At 33.7% G+C, this 22747-nt stretch overlaps 1 protein-coding gene across 15 annotated transcripts in view; it reads right to left on the bottom strand.

The window, feature by feature from the left end:
• The window catches only part of SOX5 (SRY-box transcription factor 5), a 907668-nt gene that overhangs the window by 67890 nt on the left and 817031 nt on the right, over window positions 1-22747 (bottom strand). For all 15 annotated transcript variants that reach the window (XM_039882498.1, XM_039882492.1, XM_039882491.1 and 12 more), the window contains one exon: window positions 438-584. In XM_039882498.1, coding sequence (XP_039738432.1) covers window positions 438-584 — 147 coding nt within the window. The remainder of the gene's footprint in view (window positions 1-437; window positions 585-22747) is intronic.

The raw sequence follows: 22747 nt of genomic DNA, 5'->3' as shown, positions 1-22747 counted from the left end.
ACTCATATTTTCTGTTCTATTTCAGTTGCCTTTCCTTTGGGAAACCCTTCCCAGGATCTCTCACTGAAGGTAATCTCTCTATCCTAATAACATCCAATACACTTTATCTGTAATTCTTTGTAAGAATTTGTATCATAGAGCATAGGGATCTATTTCATCACATTGTAAGTTACTTGGGTACAGTATACCTATCTTATAAGTCTTTGTATTACTCACATTTCCTACTATAGCTATAAATGCATGTTTGTGGAATAAATTAATGACTAAATAATGTACAAACATTTACACACACACCTCATTTAGCCTACCAGATCTTTATCTACTTGAAGATCCAGAATTTAGCCCAGTTGCTGGCACATTATAGATGTTCAATAAATATCACTGAGTGAAAAGTAAATGTCTAAATGGTAAGACATGTAGCTTCTTCAAAATGGTACCTTGCTTTTGGGTGGTGGGCTGTTTGTGCTCTTGTCTGTGTGAATGCTGGTAGGAGATACAGCAGCACCAAGGTTGCCCTGGGGTATGCCTGGGAGCTTTCCTCCTGGAGATACCTGCATTGCAGCTAGCTGGGCAGCATATAACTGCTGCAGAGGAAAAAGAGAGAGAGAAAATAAAATAAAATAAAATAAAAACTATCAGTAATAAAATAAATGAACCCCTCAGAAAGTATCTATATTCAGATGTAGTATTTTTTCTATAGATATTTTTGTTTAGAACACTGGAATATTTAAAGAAAGAAGCTGTCACCTCAACTTCCATGACGTACATCTCAGAGGAGAAATGACAAATATCACATAAAAGGGATTTCAGCTTCAGCAGGTCCAGGAACTCTAAGCAAATAACAGTCATCCGTATTTACTCTTTCCCAATGTCCATGGAAGGCATGTATCATATTAGGTAAGACGCATTTTTGCTCTATTTTAAATTTTACACAGTGTGTTACTAAAGAATGCAGCTTCATATATATGGTAGTTTTCTTATCATCCATATTGTTTCAAGTCCTGTACCTTCTTTCTGTGACTTGTTGAAATAGGTACCTGTAACATTTTTGTGTGTGTGATCATTAGTTGTATAGAAATACAAAAAAGTCATTGAGAGGGAATGCAAGAAGTATATTTGAAAAACTATTATCTGGTCAGTCTACCTACAATGATAAAAATTAACTGGATGCTTGCCAGAAGTCTACTTTACTTCATGATATATAAACACAGACAAATCTGAAATTATCTTGAAGATTAGGGTTTTAAAGAATACTGTCTAAAACACACATTCTTCCACTAAGTCATCACATAATAATTCTTATTAAATAACAAATAAAATATTCTTTAACAAGTCAATTTAATAATAAAGAAAAATTTTACTTTGATAATGAGAGCTGCATGATATCTTAAAACAAGGAGGTTGTTTTACATCCAAATATTCATATCAAACATTTAGATTAAAACTTTTTCATTTAGCAGTTTGTGAAAATTTTACAATCTGGATGAGGAAGCGATTATTAAATATATTTATATATGTCAATCCAATTTCTCATTTCTCATTTGTCTTGAGATTCCATGGATAGCTTTTACTATGAAAGCTAGAACTCCTATATGGCAAGACCAATGCTAAAGAAAATAGCTCTTAAGGAAAAGTACTGTGAAATAGTTTTCTAGATTATCTTGATTTTTCTCTGAAAGAGAAATTGCAAAGGATAAAACTGCTCAGGACAAGCCACCAACCCTGATAATCAGGGTCTCTCTGTAAATGAAATAATAAAAACTGAAGACAGGTATATATATATGTCTGTATGTGTAAAAATACACATACATTGTTCACAGTTTCCAGATACTATGGTCTAAATGAAAACAAGAGATTAGAATTATTGATAAAAATTATGGGTTTTTTTTTTATGTCAAGTAATGCAAAATATGTTCCAGACAAAAAAAACCCGAGTGTATATTTATACTACCAATAATGATCATTTCTTCCCCCATTTTTTGTTAAAATAATTATATTATTTCTTATCTAAGTCAATCAGAAAGAAGAATAATATTTAAATTATATGAAGAATAAAAGAATATGGTGTCAAACATAATGGCTGGGATTTGTTATTTTTTTAAGTCTCAGAACTGATCCATTTCCCACACTTGTATTAAAAACCAATGTATTATATTCCACAATTCAAAAAAGTATTTTTTGTTGTCATCATCCTGAACTGTTTATGTAGTCATTAAGAAAATAACCAAATATCCTAAGATATGACTTTGCAAATTAAAAGTCCGTCCAGTAAAATACATGTTCTAATACTAAATTAAAAACTATATATGTATTTTTAAAAACTGGCTAGGGGGTGGCTCCATAGTGTAATGGTTAGCACGTCTGCTTTACATGCAGAAGATCCTGGATTCGCGCCCCAGGTGGAGTCACTGACCAGGCCCCAGGTGAGCCAGGCCCCAGGTGAGCTAGGCCCCGAGTGAGCTAGGCCCCAGGTGCATGCCACGAGTGTGTGGGAGGGGACTCCTCAACTTCAGAGGTCCAGTTCTTAAGGGGAAATGGCAACATCCATAGGTCAGGGGGGTGGAGAAGAGGGAATTAAAGAGGGGGAAAAATAAAAAATAAAATAAAATAAAACACTGGTTAAATATATTAATGTTATAAATTTCATACTGGATTATATGTTATATCTTTGTCTTTCAAAATGATTCCAGTGGGTATTATTCCTAGAGGATAACAACACATTACTGGTATCATATACACTAAAAACAAGATTGTTTTGTAAATAATGATGACATGGGATTTAAAATGCCTAAAAAACATTTAGGTAAAAAGAAAAAGATGAACAAGATAGTTATTCAAAACTTAAATTAATTATAAAGATTTATTTCATAATATTAAAATTTATTGGCTATTTGTGTTTTTAAATAAATAGATGGGCCGATCACTCATAAAAGGTAATTCAATGTTTAAATATTGAGCACTATGGAGAGATTTACAATTTCCAAAAAAGCATATGAATTACTATTGAAAATATAAGTGTAAATATTCCCTGGAACATTATATTGAATTTAAAAGTTGAAGAAGGTATATACTTGAAATAAAAAAAATCATTCATATTCTTCCCTCATTCAGATAAATGCATTATTTTTTAACCTTCTAAATATGGAATTAAGATTTATCTGAGTTAAATTGTCCTAAAAATATTTTTTAGTAGAAAAAGAAGAAAATAAATTTGTAAAATAGTTGACCTATTTAAATCAATATTTCTGCAAGAAATACCAGTATACCTTACTGGTATTTCTACAGAATACAAAGATATAAAGTAATTTATGATGAAAATTTCATAAGCCCACTACTCTAACAGAGTCAAGGTAGCCCTTTATTCCTCAGTCTCCCATATCCCCTTCCTCATATTTGGCTTTCTCTATGTAAGAGGACAATATATAGAGGTATTCTTCCCCAGCTCCCATTATTTCCAGATCATTGTATTTGCCACCAAGCACATCTTATTTTCCTTATTGGCCAAGGTTTGGAAGTAGGAAATATCTATTTCCAATACATTTTAATTTGTGCCTAATAATGTGCTTCTTAAATTTACATTACATTACAGAAGCATAAAAGGGACTCAGGTCTTAGATAATATAATGACTTTGGGTCTGCACAGATAAAATAAAACAGAAAATTTAATACTGCTGGATCTTAATTTGGCTATTCACAAGTTAATGGGAAATTGCAGTGGATTTAAAGAGGCTGACAGTAGTTCTCATACCTGGCTACATATGTACGGCTGGGCAACTTACAAAAAAAATGAAAATGCTGCTGTGACTTATTTATTTATTTATTAAAATGTGTGTGTTGACTAATTTTAAAACAACAGAGTCGAGAGATTATATTTCATTTCATTTATTACATGCTCTTGAAGTAAAATCAAGAATAATAATAGGTGTCTGTACTGAGGTCTACAATCACAGAACCACTGGCTGACTTTGTTGAGAGAGAAGAGGTGAAACATGGTGGGAGATTGTAAAGCCACCCAAAGTAACAAGCATCCCGTGAACTGTATAATCTACTTACACACGTACATACACGCACATAGTTTAAAACAAAATCTGACTAACATTTTTCTTTAAAGGATGACAGATAAAACCCAGAGTTAAATATAAGATGTATTATGATAAATATACTTTATCAGTTGTTGTTCTAAACATCAGAAAGAAACTGAGAGACCCTAAACATAAAAAGCTAAAGCTTAAAGAAAGCAATCATATCATGAAGTTAACCAGACTAACAGAATAACTCTTTTGCCTTGTAGAATAACTTAACTCTTAACTGGAAAATAATGCGTTAGAGATTTGTTTTGGTCTCTAAAACTCCCCAACTCCACAGAAATTAGGTTTTCCAATCTTTATATTATTAAAAATATTGCATTCTTATTCTATTTTCTCCACCTATGCCTACATTACTTCGGACAATGATTTCTTTTTATAAAGGAAACAATCACATAAGATTTCATTGAATTTATCCATAGATTACTTAATGTCTTCTTGATGTTTATATGTTCATAAGTATAGATATATGTAACTCTCACTTTTGTTTCAAACTGTTCTATAAACCTATATTTTTGTTTTTTCAGCATTCTGAGTTCCTTCAAGGACGACAGTGTTTATTTCTAGTGCTGCAGTTAAAAGTAAGGCAAACCTCGATTCTAATTCCAGCTCTGAGCTAGTGACTTTGGGCAACTAAACTGAGGCACAAGTGCTTAATCTGTAAATTCCGGGATAAATAAAATTGAGCTTACTAGGGCTGCTGTAAGAAATAAATCACATCATATGTATAAAACACTCAGGAAAATGTATGGCTAAGAATATTTGATTAATAAGTAATAATTATTAATGAGTTTTATAAGAAAGAAACTAATTAGGTCACATATATGGGCTGATATCCTACTATATACTCTGGACTATGATAGGTTTAGTGGAGTATACAAAAAATGTATAAACATAATTTCTTCCTTAAGTAAAGATTGCTAAACATAAAACAATGAGATGTAACTGTACCATAACTGTATGTCACTGTTAAAAGGAGTGAACAAAAAGGAAATGACTCTGTGCATTCTAATATGTTTTCATAAAAGAGTTGTAGTTAAACTGAGCATAAAAGTGAGGTAGCATTCTAAAAAGGGAGAATAATTTAAAGAAAAGCCCAGGAGCTAGTTGTTGCAAAGGTAATGTAGAGGATAGTGTGCAACAGCGAGCAGTAGAGAGAAGGTGGTAGAAAGGACAATGACCTAATCGAGTGGATACTCTGGGAAGAGTAAAACAGTACTGGGTTTGTGAGCTAAGTTCACCTTATAGAAAAGCTTGAAATACAGGCAAAAGAGTTCAAATTTAATATGTAGGCAGGAGAAAGCCACTGAAAGTTTGAGAGCAATATAGATGATGTTTTTAACTAAAATAAAGATAACGCAAGCTTATCAGTTATGAAGATATCAAAAATTAGTAGTGATAATTTTAATGGTAACTTTAGTTGAAATAACAGCGGTGAAAATGAAGAGAGAAAAACTGATTCCAAGTTCATATTAATTGGGGAAAAGAAAAAAGAAACAAGCACAGGATGAAAAGTATAATTTATACAAAGTCTTCATTTCATAGAAACGATATGTAAGTATTCACCGATCGCACATTCTCATTAATGTATACAGTCATTGTATTATCTTTGTAAGACAGCCAAAACACATATATTTCTTTTCTCTTTTATAAAAGGAAGAAGTAAATCATACAGAGAAATTTTCCTAAATTTTGCATTGTCTTTTCAATCATAGGCTTCACTTAAAATATAGCTCATTAAATACTTCTTTAAGTATTAAGAGTATGATATACTGTATCTATAACAATGTGAGCTTAAACTGAATTTATCTTAACCAAACCCAACGAGTATTTTTTTCTTGTAATGCACCATGTGTACCAAAGCACTTCTAGGCAATGGACTGACAGTTCATTAGTAGGTATTCTCTGTGTTAATCTGAGATGGTCCAGTGTAGGGTCAAAAGAAGTCTGATGGGATGATAAAGAACAGATATTTTAACTTGTAGTAATTATTTAGTACAGGTAATAGTACTAATTAACTTGCACTAATTAATTGCTAATTTGGAGAAAAAAAACCAATACAATTGTATTTGGGTAACATGGCTTTTCACCCACAGTTAGACGTAATTGTATTTTAATCAGATATTCTAAGCCAGTGGTTAGTACTTTTCACTGCTAAGGGCGGAGAAATTCCACAAAAGAGCCTATTTAAATTCTAAGATAAATTATTTCATTAATTCCTTAGACACTAAATTCCTGCCACTTTTCCTAAGAAATTATTTTCTTCATATTCCTAAAAAGAAAACGTTTCCCATTGGCCACTAAGCTAGTTCATAATTGCCATCTGGAGCTTTGGATTTGAAGCATCAGGTATTGATGAAAATATCTATCACTATTTATTCCCTCAAACTATTTATTGACTGGTATACTTCTTGAAGGCAAGGATTATGTCTCTATTATTTAACTCAGTCTCAGAAAATCGTAGAAGCAAGAAAAAGTAGAAATGAATAAAGACAGAAATAAATTGCATAAAATGTCATTTGTTTTTAACAAGCACACATTTCTACTGTATATTTAATATATATTTAATAATGATAGCGACTATACAAATTTTAAATTTTAATGATCTGGAAAGAAATTGGCATGTTTTTTATTATTTGAGGAATTAGAAAAAAGGTTTATTGGTGATGTTGATAAAATTCATTAATTCATCCATTCTATTCTTTCATTCACTTCATTTATTTAAAAAAGGACAATGAAATGAATTGCAAAACCTTATCAACATAAGAACAAAAGATCTTATACTCATTGCAGCCATGATTTAACAGTAAATAAGTCAATTTGGAATTAGAAGCAGAATTAAAAATAGATAAAGATTAGAAAAAAAGTTAATATCTTTTAAAAAGAACAAAGAGTTAAAGCATATTCTTAAATATTTTGGAAAAGAGAACTAAAACGTGCCTTATTTCTGATAAATGGATATAAACCATTACTGAATTTTTATATTTATTATTTTGAGATAAAAAGGTTTTTAGTAGGAACTATATATGTTAGTTGTTTTTTGGGGATCCTTTTTTTATTGGTAAGATAAAAGCTTAATTTTCTTTTTGAACTGTGATCTATTATTGGGTCTCCCCTTTGTGTGAAAAAAATCTGAATAAAGGTACAGGAGACAGGGAGGACACTACATACTGACAATTACTCAAGAACCAGTAGCATTTTACAGTTTATAGTTTGACCCAACTATCTTATATTCCCCTACTACAGGCATGAATTAAGAGAGGGACATTCAAATATTAATGTACAAAATAAGTCATGTCTACCATCTCTCTTTATCCTTACCCTCCCTCTTTCCTACTCCCCACATCTTTCCTCTTCGTATCACCACTTCATCAAACTAGATAGGAGAGCTGGGTACAAAAAATACTTAAAGAAAAAAAAAAAAGAACATTAAAATTATGACTGAAAATGTCATCTTTCCTAAATGATATGTGGTAAAACATACTGATTCTTAAAAAAAAAAGTGGACTTTTACATTGCCATATCTGAATGAAGAGTGCTAATAGACTGTACGTCCATTTAATGCTGTTTTTGCTAAATCATTTAAAATTATTTTTACAAGTAGAATCATTTTCTCCAAATGAAATCACATATCAAACATCAATACATAGAGAAAAAAGAGGTATACTATAACTATAAATGAGTTTTACTCATTTTTGATATTTGATCAAATAAGACCAATGAGTTTGTTTTAACCCACTCCAATAATTTAAATAGGTATAGGGATGAAAATTAAAGCCTTTTATCACCCCTGGTGATCAACAAAGCTCTCAGAAATTGGATTAGAGATTTTAAAATGTGTGCATTGTAATTTATTATGATTTTAAAAATAGATTAATGTGAACTTCTAAAGTTTAAATCAAACTTGAAAGATACATGTTAGATATGATGTGTAAGAAAAGCATTTGTTTTTTTAAAGGAAGAGACAAAAAATAACGTTTGTGAGGAAAAAATTTAGAAAGCAATTTCAAGGCTCCATAAGTGTTATCTTTATAGCTTAATTTTGGCTTCTTAATGTAACTTAAATGTGGAGTTTAAAGAGAAACTAATGTACTGGAGAAAATCTCTGAAAACATATCAGCATGTTTCAATGTGAATAAATTTGCTTTGCACATTATTTTTCACAGTATTTCTTCACAGAAAATTATCAGAGCAACTTGAGTTTAAACATAGACTTCTTTCTCTAACATTGTCAGTTTTTCCTTTGGATGTTATTCAAGTATATTGTAAGAAAAATGGGATAGGTCTTAAATTTACTGGATCCCAAGGCAAAAGTACAAATAGATATTTACATGCCAAATTTATAAAAATTTACATTTTATAAAGTTAATGAAGTATTTAATAAAATATTTCATTCTCCAATCTTGACAAATATACCTTCAAAATACCCAGATGCAAATGAAAACCACAATGAGATACCACTTCATAACAGGACGGCTAGTATCAAAAAACCAGACAACAACAAAGGTTAGTAAAGATGTGGAGAAACTGGAACCTTTGTGCATTGCTGGTGGGAAAGGTAAAGCTGCTACAGAAAACAGTATGACATTTCATCAAAAAATTAAACAGAACTACCATACGATCCAGCAATCCCACTTCTGGGTATACACCCAAAATAATTGAAAGCAGGGACTGGAAAAGATATCTATACACTCACATTCAGAGCACCATCAGTCACAACAGCCAAAAAGTGGAAGAAACCTAAGTGTCTATCAATGGAGTACTAGCTCTTGTACTCAAGAGAAACCAGCATGCCAAAGTGCACTCTAAAAGTTGATGACTTTTATTAATTACTAAGGTGACTCTTGGAAAAATGAAGCCTAGACGGAGCTGACAGCTAGCTCTTGACCAAGATTGAGAGAGACTCTTGGTCAAGTCTATGTAAGGATGAAAGGCTTGGAGTAGGGAGTAGGTGGTTCTCTCCTAACCTCCTTGGTGGTTAACCCATAGAAGTGAGGTAGGGGCTAGGGGTGTGAAGCATTTCTCCTACTGCTTTACTGGCTCTAACATAGATCATGGGAGAAGGTGACTGGAGGGAGATGCCTGGGAGAATTTGGTAAGGGTTTTCACTTCATCTCCAGTTTAAAGTTCCAATTAGGGAATGTTTCCCAAGGGAGTGAAGGGAGTGGCAGTCTTTGCATACCAGGGACTACACAGTCATTTGCAGGAGCAAGCTCGAGTAAGTAGGCACAATGTGGGAGATTCAGGATCTTTTGTATTTGGACACAATTCCAAAGGAAACTCGAAGGCAAGAAAGAAATGTATCAAACTGAAAGAGTAAGTAAACTCAGAGTTACTAGAAATTTGTTCAAATGGAGGAAAACTAATAGCCATATCAATGGTGCATGATTTTAAAAATGAACGAGTTGGAGTTACTAGAATATGAGTTTCAGAAGCAGGTTATGCAAGGAAATAACTCAAGTGGACAAAGCCTCCAAAAGGCTGGAGGGTCCGCTGACATCCAGAGGCGAGTTCGAGATGGCAGAAGGACAAGCCACAGCGGGAAATAAAAGTTATCCACTTTAGAGAAGGAATGTCTGCCTTCAGAGAAAACAGGTGAGCCACTGGAAAAACATGCCTGAGGAAATACGGGACTGGCTGGTAGGGGCTCTAAGGCAGAAACTGCTACATTTATGACCCATATCTCCTTAAATATATCACTCCTGGGTAACATGTCTTGGAAGAGCTGGAATACAAAAGTAAAATATTATGTGTGGCTATAGTACAGTTTTACCATTAAAAAGCTATAGTGAATACATGTACGAAAGCTATAATGTTATTTATGTACAGCCACTATCACCAAATATTAATAATAATGTAGACCATCTATTGTTTTATTCCAAATTTGGTCCTACTCAGTGTGATACTTAGATTGAATATGGAGCTATCAATGAAGGGTGGAGCGTTGAGAGAGTGTGAAAATGGCATCCTGCTAAAAATTAAAGAATACATTTAAACTTACTTAAATCTTAAGACCTTTTTCACAGGTATGATGCTCTCATGCTGTTTCTGTCACTTTGCAGATACTGAAGCATATAAATAAGAAAGATTTCAAATGTACTGAATTAAAAGGCTTCTTCATTTTATTACACACCAATAAATCCTGAATAGCTAGGAAAAACATTTTGACTTTTATAATTGAAACGGTTCCGTAAAGAACCAGATCTATTTGCGAAAGTCATGCAAGAAAACACCAACTGATAGTTTATCTCTTGTTCTCTCACTCCCTCCTCGTTTTTCCTACTCCACAAGCCATCTTCATGTACTGCACAGTAATCCATTACAATATGTTCCAACATCTGCCTCCCCATATGATGTATGACCTATTCGATTGACCCTTTTTATGCTGCTCCAGACTTGCTGTTCATTACTGTGGGAGGATGAACACTCTGCATCTATTCCTGAGGTCATCAACCAGTAAATACATCTCCATTTGGCAAGGTAAGGAGGCCACTGGCTGAAAAGCTCTTCAAATCTTTATATATCAGTTACTGTACTCAAATCTTTAATTAGTTTAATTTATGGGAAAAACACTGCTGAAATTCCTTTCAAAGTAACAATAAGAAGAGAAATGCTTGTTTACCAGGGGGAAATAATTCTGTTGTTACCAAATATTAATCATTTAATATAGGAAAGCCAAGTTTTATGAGAAAGATTTTTAAAGCAAATATTTAACTTTGCCTAAATTCGTAATTGTGAAATCATTGTTCATTTTCTCTCAGTTCATTGGAGGCGGGTGGGGGGAGTGTAACAATGATCGAAACATTAAAAATAGTGAGCATTTTATCTCAATATAAAAAGAAATTGAGTGTTAGTTCATATTGAATCAGACTATATATCATTTTGTATATTTTAAAAAACAGACTCACTTCCAGAATGTATAATTGCTGAATTCTTGAAAATACATGTCACTATATATAGTGAGGAGAAATGTAAGAGCCATGATATTTCTCTAACTATGATGTGCTAGCCTGGAAGTCTGAATGCCATTTAAGGGATCGTGTGTTCATTGGAGAAAATGAAGGCTCACAGTACTTCAGTAACTAGCCAAAGGTTAAACAGCAAGTCGTTTCAGAAGTCTGAATATCTCTTATAGTCCTCTTCCTAGCATATGCCATATAAACTTACCACATGAGTAGCCATGTTACTACGTGAACATGCTTTCAAAACTTAAAAGTTATGTAATAATTTCACCTCCCTCTACCGCATTGGGATTCCCCTACTTGCTGGCCAGTGGAAACTGGGATGTATCCTAAGCTCTGAGTCAATGACAGTTTTCAAGAACAGGGGTTAAGACTTCAAGAGTAAAAGACTTCTTTAATCTCTGGTGACAGAACTATACTCTCCCTGAAGAAAGCACACAGCCATTCAAGATTTTTTCTTTAGTTGTTGTTTTGTTTTACTGCTAGTACTAGCAGACAACACATATGATGGGTTAAAATTTAAAAGACTTCTTCCTATAGATTTATCCTTTATTTTTTTCTTTATTTTTTCCCCCTGTATATCTTTAAGATGGAGAAAATATTGCATATTGAGGAGCTTCCAGTTAAGATGGAGGAATAGGAAAACGTGGTGCTTACCACCTCCAATGACCATCTCAAAATTACAACTAAACTACAGGAAAACCACTGAGAGTTGCCTGAAGTCTAGCTGATCAGTCCTATAAATAAGAACTTACTAAAGGAGCCACATTGAGACTGGTAGGAGGGGTGGGGACTCTCAACGAGCTAGTCCCAAACCCACGTGTGGCAGTGGGGGACCCCTGAAGAGTGAGGGATCCTAGCCCCACATCAAGCTCCCAGGCCAGGGTTCCAGTACCAGGAAGAAAAGTCTCCATAATTTCTGGCTGTGAAAACCAGTAAAGATTGTGGCTGAATGTGATGGAGGGCTTCTGGTGTCCCAGTCTTTCGTTTTAAAAGGTCCATGCACAGACTTACTTGCTGATGAACTTACCTGCTCTAAGCTCCAGTGCTGGGGCAGCATCTCAAAAGGTGCCACAGAGTTATGGGGAGGAACTGAATTGTCCAGCTTCAAGGAAAGGGCTGGAGGGGCAGCTTTCTCCCAGAAAGAAATGCTGGCAGAAACCACTGGCTCCCAGTGTGCAGACACAGGTGATTGCCATATCTGAATCTCCATCAACCAAAGTTTGCAGCCTCACCTCTCTCAGGCACCTCCCAGCCCAGCACTAGTGGCGACGATATGCAGATCACTTTGTAGCTCATATCAAGTGGTCTTGGGCAGGGCACAGGCAGCAGCTGATCTTGGGCTGCACCAGAGACCTTCACAAAAGGCCCCAAAACTAACACTGGTCGGCCTGCCCTGTAGTGTCCCTGAGATGCTGTCTCGCCCAACTTGTGGGCCTATCCAAGCCTCTTCCGGTGGTTTTTCCATACAAACAGCCTGTCTTGGCCCATGATTTAGACTTTCTTAAAATCTCTCAAAGATTCACAAACCACAAACAAGCAGTATCTGGCCATGGTGTGCCCTGTACTTCTTGCTAAGAAGCATCAAGCCTAGGACTAGTGTCAGCTGGCCTAAGTTTGCAGCCTAACCTCTCTCAGGCACCTCCCAGCCCAGCACTAGTGGCGACGATATGCAGATCACTTTGTAGCTCATATCAAGTGGTCTTGGGCAGGGCACAGGCAGCAGCTGATCTTGGGCTGCACCAGAGACCTTCACAAAAGGCCCCAAAACCAACACAGCCAGTGGCCAGCTTCAGACCAAATGAAAGTACCACTCAACCACCTCCACAGATGACATACCCAAAGGGAAGATGGGCAGGCACCGAGCTTCGCTAAAGCACATCCTGCTTTGTTGAGTCAGCCCCTGTACAACATTTCTTCCAGTCTAATCATGGCCAGCTCTCTCAACCAACCAGCCAGAATGTCAGTTCCTCCCACTGACATGCCAACATCAATCAAGGCTCAATTACAACAGGAAGGCACACACAAACCACATAAGGGACACCCCTGGAGCACCCAGCTCAGGTGACCAGGGAGACTGCACCACTGGGCACCATAGAACACCTAATACATAAAGCTACTATATCAAGACCAGGAGAAACAGAAGCTCTACTTAATACAGGGAGGCAGCCAAAATGAGGAGGCAAAAAATATGTCTCAAATGAAAGAACAGAACAAAGCTCCAGAAAAAGAACTAAACAAAACAGAGACGAACAATCTAATAGATGCAGGGTTTGAAACACTGGTTATAAGGATGCTCAATGATCTCAGTGAGAACTTCAGCAACAGAATAGGAAACATAAAAATGGAGGTAGAAAACATAAAAAAAGAACCAGTTACAAATGAAGAATATAATAACGGAAATGAAAAATACATTAGAGGGAATCAACAGTAGATTAGATGAAGCAGAGGACCGAATCAGCGATTTGAAAGATAAAATAGCAGAAACACCAATCAGGACAGCATAAAGAAAAATAAAATCCCCCCAAATGAGGATAGTTTAAAAGGTCTCAGGGACAAATCAACTCTACCAACATTCACATCATAGGCGTACCAGACTAAGAGAGAGAGCAAGGAATTGAAAACCTATTTGAATAAATAATGATGGAAAACTTCCCTACCCTAGCAAAGAAAACGGATGTACAAGTCCAGGAAGTGCAGAGAGTTCCAAACAAGATGAACCCAAACAGGCCCACACCAAGACATATTATAAGTAAAATGCTGAAGGTTAAAGACAAAGGGAGAATCTTGTAAGCAGCAAGAGAAAAGCAGTTAGTTACCTACGAGGAAGTTCCCATAAGACTGTCAGCCGAATTCTCAAAAGAAATTCTGCTGGCTAGAAGGGATTGACATGAAATAGTCAAAGCAATGGAAAACGAGGACCTACAACCAAGATTACTCTAACCAGCAAGGCTGTCATTTAGAATTGAAGGACAGAGAAAGAGCTTCCCAAACTAGTATTACAAGAAATGTTAAATAAACATCTTTAAAAAAGAAGAAAAAATAAAAAATATGAATAATAAACAGGCAATAACTACATTTCTATTAATAATTACTTAAATGTAAATGGATTAAATGCTTCAATCGAAAGACATAGGGTAGCTGAATGGATAAGAAAACTCATTTCAAATAGACAGATACACATAGACTGGAAATAAAAGGATGAGAAAAGATATCTCACAAAAATAGAAATTAAAAAAAGCTGGGGTAGCAATATTTCCTTATACCAGACAAAACAAACTTTAAAACAAAAGGCTGTAACAAGAGACCAAAGAAAGATCCAGTAATCACACTTTTGGATATTTATCCGAAGAAACTCAAACTACAACTTCAAAAAGACATATGCATCCGTATGTTCATTGCAGCATTATTTACAATAGCCAAGACATGGAAGCAACCTATGTCCATCCACAGATGAATGGATGAAGAAAAAGTAGTATATACATACAATATAGTATATTACTGAACCATAAAAAAAGAATGAAGTCTTGCCATATGCAACATGGATGGACCTAGAGAGTATTATGCTAAATAAAACAAGTTAGACAGAGAAAGACAAATACCATATGATTTCACTTATATGTAGAATCTAAAAAACAAAACAAATAAACAAAAAAAACAGAAACAAATTCATAGATACAGAGAATATTTTGATGGTTACCAGATGGGAGAGGGGTTGGGGGATGGATGAAGGGGAGAAAAGGAATTAAGGGATACAAATTGGTAGTTATGAAATAATCATGGGGATATAAAGTACAGCATAAGGAATATAGTCAATAATATTGTAATAACTATGTATGGTGTCAGATGGGTTTTAGATTTATTGTGGTGATCATTTCATAAGTTATATAAGTGTCTAATCACTATGCTGTACACCTGAACCTAATGTGAGATAGTATGTCAACTGTAATTGAAAAATAAAAAATTAAAGAAAATATCACCTATTAACATAGTGTTGGCTATTTGAGTACATCAATTAAGATAAATTAATCTACATTTCAAGAGAAATCTAATCACAATGATAACAGCAGCAACAAAAATAATTATAATAGCTAAAGTTGATAGGATGTGAATTGTGTGCCAGGCCCACGCTGTATATCTTCTGAACTTCTCAACAACCTCAGGGAATAGATACTATTCTTATTTTTTGGAGGAGATATCGAAGGATAGAGAAAGTAAAAGTCATTTGTCCAAAGTCACTTAGGTAAGAAGCGAAGCTAAGGTTAGAATCCAAATCCTTTTAGAGAACTCCAAACTCTTAACCTCCATGCCTTATTAACCTCTTTTTTGGTCATTTTAATACAGTAGTAGGGTCAAGGCTTTGGGGCAAGGTGTTACACAAGCCCAAAGAGGGCAATTCTAATAGTACTTCTGACAGAAGCTGGGCTCTTCTGATGATATATCATTGCAGATGTAGGGCAGGAAGGAAGTGAGAAGTATCCAAGAGGATACTTTCCCTAGCATTTCATTCTCCTTCCCCTTGGCTATTGCCAGTAAAAAATGTTTCGGTTTGGTTTTCTTCTCAATTCATGCTGTTGTAAGAGCATGTAAGAGAGAGCTGTAATACGCCGAGGCAGATTAGGAAAGGAAAGGCTTCCCTATAAATACAATTGCTTAGAGGTCAGAGGATGAGATGATGTAACTCCGTACATGGAACAGGAGAAAGTACTGGCAGAACAAACTTGTGGTGGAAGAGAACATGACAACTACTGAGTGTTGGAAAGAGGGCAGTGAGGCTCCAGTCAGGTGAGAGATGTTTGGAAAAGTAGTTGGGAAGCTATAACAATTTCAGAAGAGGAACGACATTATTAGATTTGCATTTCCACAAGATTAGTCTAGATATAAGGAGAAGAATTGATTGAAAGGGTTTGGTTCACCTACAGCCCACTTTTAACTGAAATAACATTGACCTAATCATTTTTTATCATGATTTAAAAGTGATTCAAAATCAATTATAGAATACATCTGGATATGTAATTTTCGATATTCTGAGTATCATCCTCATTTAAATAATGGGTCTTTCCTGTATAATGTATACTAAAAATTAATCATATTTTAAAAAATCTGTATTTTGCTATAATTCATAGTCGCTAATCTTGGTTTTCTAAACCATTTAAATAGATTAAGAAATATATATTTCAGAGGAGCCAATTGTACTACCCAAATCACACATTACTATTAAATCAATTAAAATAATAAAAAACATACTCTAATAGCATCTTGCATTTATAATGTGTTTTGACATTCATTAGCTCCTCTGATCAAAACAGGCTTCCTTTTCAATTGCACAGGACATATTTCTCATATATCATCAAAGTTGTCCAGAAAAATAACAATTGTATTTTCTGCTTTCCTGCTTTAAATTTATTGATTAATTTACTATTTATTGGGCACCTATTATGTGCCAAGTACTGTTCTAGACACTTAAAACATATCACTGAACAGAGATCTCTATCTTAATGAGAAGACTTTTATAATTTTCCCCAAGATTATAAGACTTTAATCTTTCATTATATCTATCCAGTAGTTGTCTAACATTTCTCCATATGACATTATATATTACTTATAATTACTATGAGGGAAATGTATATATCCATGATTCTTAATATTTGTAAATGAATATTGTTTTTGAAAGAGCTAAAGTCATTCTTAAAAATGCAGGGTTGAGAGATACATGCTACAATATGGATGAACCGTGAAAACATCATGCTAAGTGAAATAAACTAGACATAAAAGGACAAATATTGTATGATTCCACTTACATGAGGTACCTAGCATGAGCCAATTCATAGAGACAGAAAGTGGAATAGAAATTACCAGAGGCTGATGAAAGCGGGGATGGAGAATGGAGTTATCATTAAATGGGTACAGAGTTCCCATTTGAGATGATTACAAAGGGGTTTAATGCTACTTGTAAAGGGGTTTAATGCTACTTACTTGTACACTTAGTAACATTTAATATGGTTAAATGTTTAAAACGGTTAAAATGATAAATTTGTTATGCATATTTTACCATAATAAAAAAAGTACATGAGTAAGAGGGAAATAGAAAACATCACTGTTTTCTAGCACCACATTAAGCTTTATGTCTTTAAAACAATTTTTCTCCTAATTTGTTCCCATGTGTTGGATCGTTCTGTACATTAATGCAAGAGAACAGATTTAGAAGAGGAAAGAAGTATTGTTATTTTAGAGTAAAAGGAGTTTGGAAATATTAGATTCTTTTACAAATACTTACTAAAAATTACCCCAGGCATTGAAAACACATATGGATAAAAGCAACAGGAAAGAGTACCTGATTCTAAATCAACCAAATCAAGTAATGCCCATTTCAAATTAATGATTACTGTAAAACAGAAGCTGCAGGATCATGCCAACCCTTCACTGACTTTGCGAAAAGCACAGCATTTTCCAGTCCTACTGTAAAAGGTAGTTCTCCCTTCACTTTCCCCAACTACTCCAAAGCTAGCTTCTTTTTCATATTCAGATGACTGTTTATGAGCTCAATCCTGTTTCAACTGTCATTCTTTACATCAAGGAAAGATAGATGGGACACACCAACTCCAACCTAAATGACCTTTGGATGTGACAAGAGTTTTAGGTCAGCCTTGCTAAATGGAGGCCTTGGTGTATCGAGACATGCCTTGGGGTGAAATTTACAGTGAATTTATTATCTCCCAATGCCCTTTGGACTGCTTCCCACCATCAAACACCATGGCAGCACTTGGAACAGGAAGAAATACATTAACTGGAATCTGATCGTTTTAAAAGGTTACAGCTGCCCAAATATAATTTAATTTCATACTTGCCCTTTGAGGGTTTGGTGTATATTTTCATTTTATGACTGCAAATGATAAAGCTCTTAAGATTCCAGGCAATAAAAAGAGAAAAAAAGTATTTTAAGGGTTAGAAGTCTATTCAGTTCATGCTCAATGAGTGAAGTGACAAATTAGCTTTTTTTTAAAAAAAAAAAATCTTAACATTTCTCTTTTTTATTTGTACCACCTCTTATTCCTTTTCTGATCCTGTACTGCATTTGGTTGAGATCAGTATGTAAATACAAACCTCAGATATCAGCCAGTTTGAAATAAAAAGGATAATAAATGAAGATAAAATAAATTAGATTTAAAATGAAAATACTTTAGTATAGGGAACACATATTTTTCAGTAGTGCATCCTCTGTTATAATTAAGACAACTTACTCATTGAAGTCTATCGACATCAAACTGACTTACTGATGATCCTGTACTCTTCTAGTATATCACACTCCCACAAACTTTAATGAAAGGTTCCCAAAATGCAATACAAATGCTATACCACAGCCTTATCAATTTAATTAGTAAACATTATTTCTATTATTATACTATTAGAGTATAAGAATTATGGTGTTACTAAATGCCAAATGATCAGAAAAAAATCAGACACAAAATTCAGATAAAATCACCTATTGCTTATTATTTTAGCCATCAAAGAAAATAAAAAAAAAAACCAAAACAAACTTTTGCTCCTTCTCTTTCACTCAGTAATTTACCAGAGATTTATCAGTTCTTTAAATATCAATCCAATAGAGTTTGAGGCAATACAATATTTTGGATTCATGGCAAGTAATGAGTAAAACCACGTAGTGAAAATTTAATCCATACAGATCAAATGTAACTTCAAGTTGTACGTGTGTGTGCACATGTATGTATTCATTCATCATTCTTTAATTTAGTTAACGAATACTTCTTGAATGATATTGTTCTGGTTCCTGTTAAGTTTACACTTTAAAAAATATTTTAGATTTTTTAAAGAGAGTACTTCTAACATATAAAAAGAAAACCCCCCACAAAATCAGCATTTTAAGTATTATTATAAAATTTAAACATATAAAATAATTATAAATATTAACTACATATTAGCAAACTTTAATTTAATGTTGATATGTCACTATTTTAAAAGTGTTTTACATAGTATTTAATCTGTATAACAATCCTACTGTGCAGATATTACTAACTCCATTTATAGATTATGAAAATGTAGCCTAGCAAAGTTAAAGAACCTTTCCAGGGAGAAAAGTTAATGGTTAATAAGACTCAAATCTCTGGATGGTAATGCAAGACAGTACTTATTTTTTTACTTGTTTATTTTTCTCTCTTTCAGTCAACAAATATTAATTAAAGTTCCACCTAAAGTGAAAATAATGTAAAAGCAAACATTGTCCAAAAATCAATTTCTATAAATTCTATTAAAAAAAATCTTAATCCCATTTCTCTAAAGAAGATACAGAAATGACCAACGAGCACATGAAAAGATGCTCAACATCGCTAATCATTCGAGAAACGCAAACCCAAACCACAATGAGATACCACTTCACACCCCTTAGGATGGCTATTATCAAAACACACACATAAACACACATACACACACACAAAAATAAAAAAGGTTGGCGAGGATGTAGAGAAATTGGAACCCTTGTGAACTGCTGATAGAAATGTAAAATGGGGCAGTCTTTGTGGAAAACATGTCAATTCCTTGAAAAATTAAATGCAGAATTTCCATATGATCCAGCAATCCCACTTCTGGGTATATACTCAAAATACTTGAATAGATATTTGTATGCCTGTGTTTATGGCAACATTTTTCACTATAGCCAAAAGGTGAAAACAACCTAAATATATATCAAGGGATAAATGGATAAACAAAAGGTGATATATACCAATAAAAGAATATTATTAAGCTTTAAAAAGAACAGATATTCAGACACTTGCTACAGTATGGATGTACTTTGAAGACATAGTAAATGAATAGCCCAGGCACAAAAGGCCAAGTATTGTATGAATGAAGTAATTGATAGAGACAGAAAATAGAACAGTAGTTAACAGGGATGGGGGATGAGAAATTGAGTTATTTTTTAATGGGTATGAACTTTCAATTTGAGATGAAAATGTTTTGGAGATGAGTAGTTGTGATGGTTGCACAACAATGTGAATGTACTTAATACTACCGAACTATACACTTAAAAATAGTTAAAATGTTAAATTTTATGTTACATATATTTTACCATGATAAATTAATCTATGAAAGTTAATTTAAAAATTAGCAAAGTTTTGAGTCACAATCAAAACTTAAAAAAATAAAATTAAAAGAAATTAAATACTTATAAGATGAAAAATTAATATAAATAGAAAAGCAAATGTCTTCTCCCCAGAGTATGAACCAAGATATGTTGAATTCAAGGACAGTAGACAGAGCTGAAAGCCATATTAAAACTGGTGAGATTGAAAGAACATCTATTAAATTGCACGATAGCTGACTTCTCTCAGATTCAGCTGTCCTATTAGCCAGGTATAGCTTTCCTGGGCAGAGAGAATTCCTTTCTGAGGTGGTCAAAGAGACCAAGGGAATTTTAGGGGGTAATTGAACTGTCTTGTGTCCTGATTGTAATGGTGGTTATAATTCATAGAATTGTACACCCCAAAATATAGTCAATTTTACTGTATGTTATTTTTAGAAATTCAGAAATAAACACACACATAGACACACACACAAACAAAAGATTCTTACTCAATAACTCTGACTTATTCTTAAACATTTTGGCATTCCTTGTCAGGAAAAAGTTCAGGGAAATGTGGGAATTTGCTAATCCTATAGATTATAAATATTTAAAAAAAAAATACTGTGAAATTTAGACATATACTATTATAATTGTTTAACCAACAGCAAACCCTCCTAAAAGAGATAGTGCCTCTGTTTTTACAATTGTGGCAGAATAAAAAAGTAGCTAGAGGCCCAAAACTTGATAGACAAGAGAGAGAGAAAAAGAACTGAAGGAAAGAGAAGAGGGGAAGAGAGGTAGAGACGGACTGACAGAGGAGGGTAGCTAAAAACCCGGAGAGGAAAAGCTAAATGAAGAAAAATAAAGGGAGACATAAAAGTAAAAAAGAGAGAACGATTTTTAAGAAATAAGAGAAAGGTAGATTTTTTTTGGAATAGCTTCCTATTTTAAAATCTTTAGCAGCCCTAAGGACCAAAAAGTTTATAGTGCCCAACAAGTTGGCTGTGTAATTCAAAATAACAGAGCATTCTGATTACTGCTATAAAGGTATTCTATGTCTAATTATTATTTATTTTCAGATAGCCATTTTTTTTCTTATGTGTAAGCATGTTGTAACGATGTCTATGTGGTAATCTAGCACTGGTCTGACCTGTTCATCTTTCTTTCTCATTCCATGGAGATATAATAATTAAAACTTCCTTTCATAATTGGATCTTTGGAGCTAGCTTAACTATTTTCATGTTTCTAAAGCATTTTTTTTTGAATGCCTCAGATCAATAATTGCCTCATCATCCTTCTCATTTTTATTTTTTGACAGTACATGAATAAATGTATCAATGAATCAGAGAAGTCCATTTGTAAAGTGTAAAGGCTCTCTCTGGCTACTTTCATTAGTACTTCTTTTGCTTCATTTTTTCCCTTCCTTCATGATATAGAGGTAAAACAGCTATACTTATATGCATTTTACAAATAAAAAAGCTTGAATCCTGGCCTGGTTAAATGACTTGAGACAAGACTCAAACATTACTTCACAGACAGGTTGAGGCTAGAACCCTTATTTGTTAAGCTATATTTATTGAACAATTTGGGAAGTTAGAGGTCTCACAATAGACCAACTACTTTGACTGCTTTTATTATAATCTAACTATCCATTCTCACTGGAAAAATGTTCCCCATTATAACAAAACACTACAGCTTTCCAATAACACATGGCTTTTCCTCCAAAAGAAAAGGTTTGCTCCTTTCACAAATAATCATCAATGTCATAAAAGCAAAGATGCTCTAGTAATTCTTAAGGGATAGAAAAACAAGGAGTGATAAAGTATTTTTATTTTTAGGAAGAATTAAAAAGTTTTTTTCTTTTGTAATCTCACAAGTAAAAAAAAAAGGTTTTCTTAATGAAAGTATATTTTATTTTCATAAAGACTTTCTGTTTGCACTAAATTGGGGGAATGGCTCCCAAAGGTGTTTGAACCCAACCTGAATTAAGATGGATTTCTCCACTTGCCATACACCTCTGTACAATAGAACATAATTGTTATATTCTAGAAAATGACCTACTAACTTGAAATATGGGAGAATTTATTAGGCTCATTTTCAACAGTAAAAAATCCTTGAATCCAAGAAATGACGAGGGTGAAAGCTTATGCTATGTTAAGCGTTTTGTAGGCACTATTTTATTTAATCCTCACAATAGCTTTATCATGTAGGAACAATATTATCACATTTTACAGGTGAAGAAATTGAGACTAAGAGGTATTCGGTAACTTGACCAAAAACATACACAAGTAAGGTCTCTTACAGAGCTCAGGCTCATAACTCATACAAAAATTCCATTTAAATAGTATTTACTTATAAGATGTATTTTAGCATTTTAAAATGTTTAAATAAAACTTGGGGAATATGCTTTAAAGAAAAGGAAATAAAGTTTAAGTCATCTGTGTACTGTACCCATACCAGTATACTACAAAATGGTTACTATGCAAAGATAGACCCTATAAAAACTAGGTATTTTATGCTTTCATAATGTTATTTAATGTTAGCTTGTGTCTAAGGTGACACTAAAGCAGCCAAACTTAAAATTGCTCTGGAGGTAAACCAGATGCACTGTGAACCAAATCAAG

Source organism: Pteropus medius, unplaced genomic scaffold (genome assembly GCF_902729225.1).
Source record: "Pteropus medius unplaced genomic scaffold, Ma_sr-lr_union100, whole genome shotgun sequence".
NCBI classification, from domain to species: Eukaryota; Metazoa; Chordata; class Mammalia; order Chiroptera; family Pteropodidae; genus Pteropus; species Pteropus medius.
Note: the sequence above shows the minus strand (reverse complement) of the source record. Positions and strands in the feature narration are given on the sequence as shown.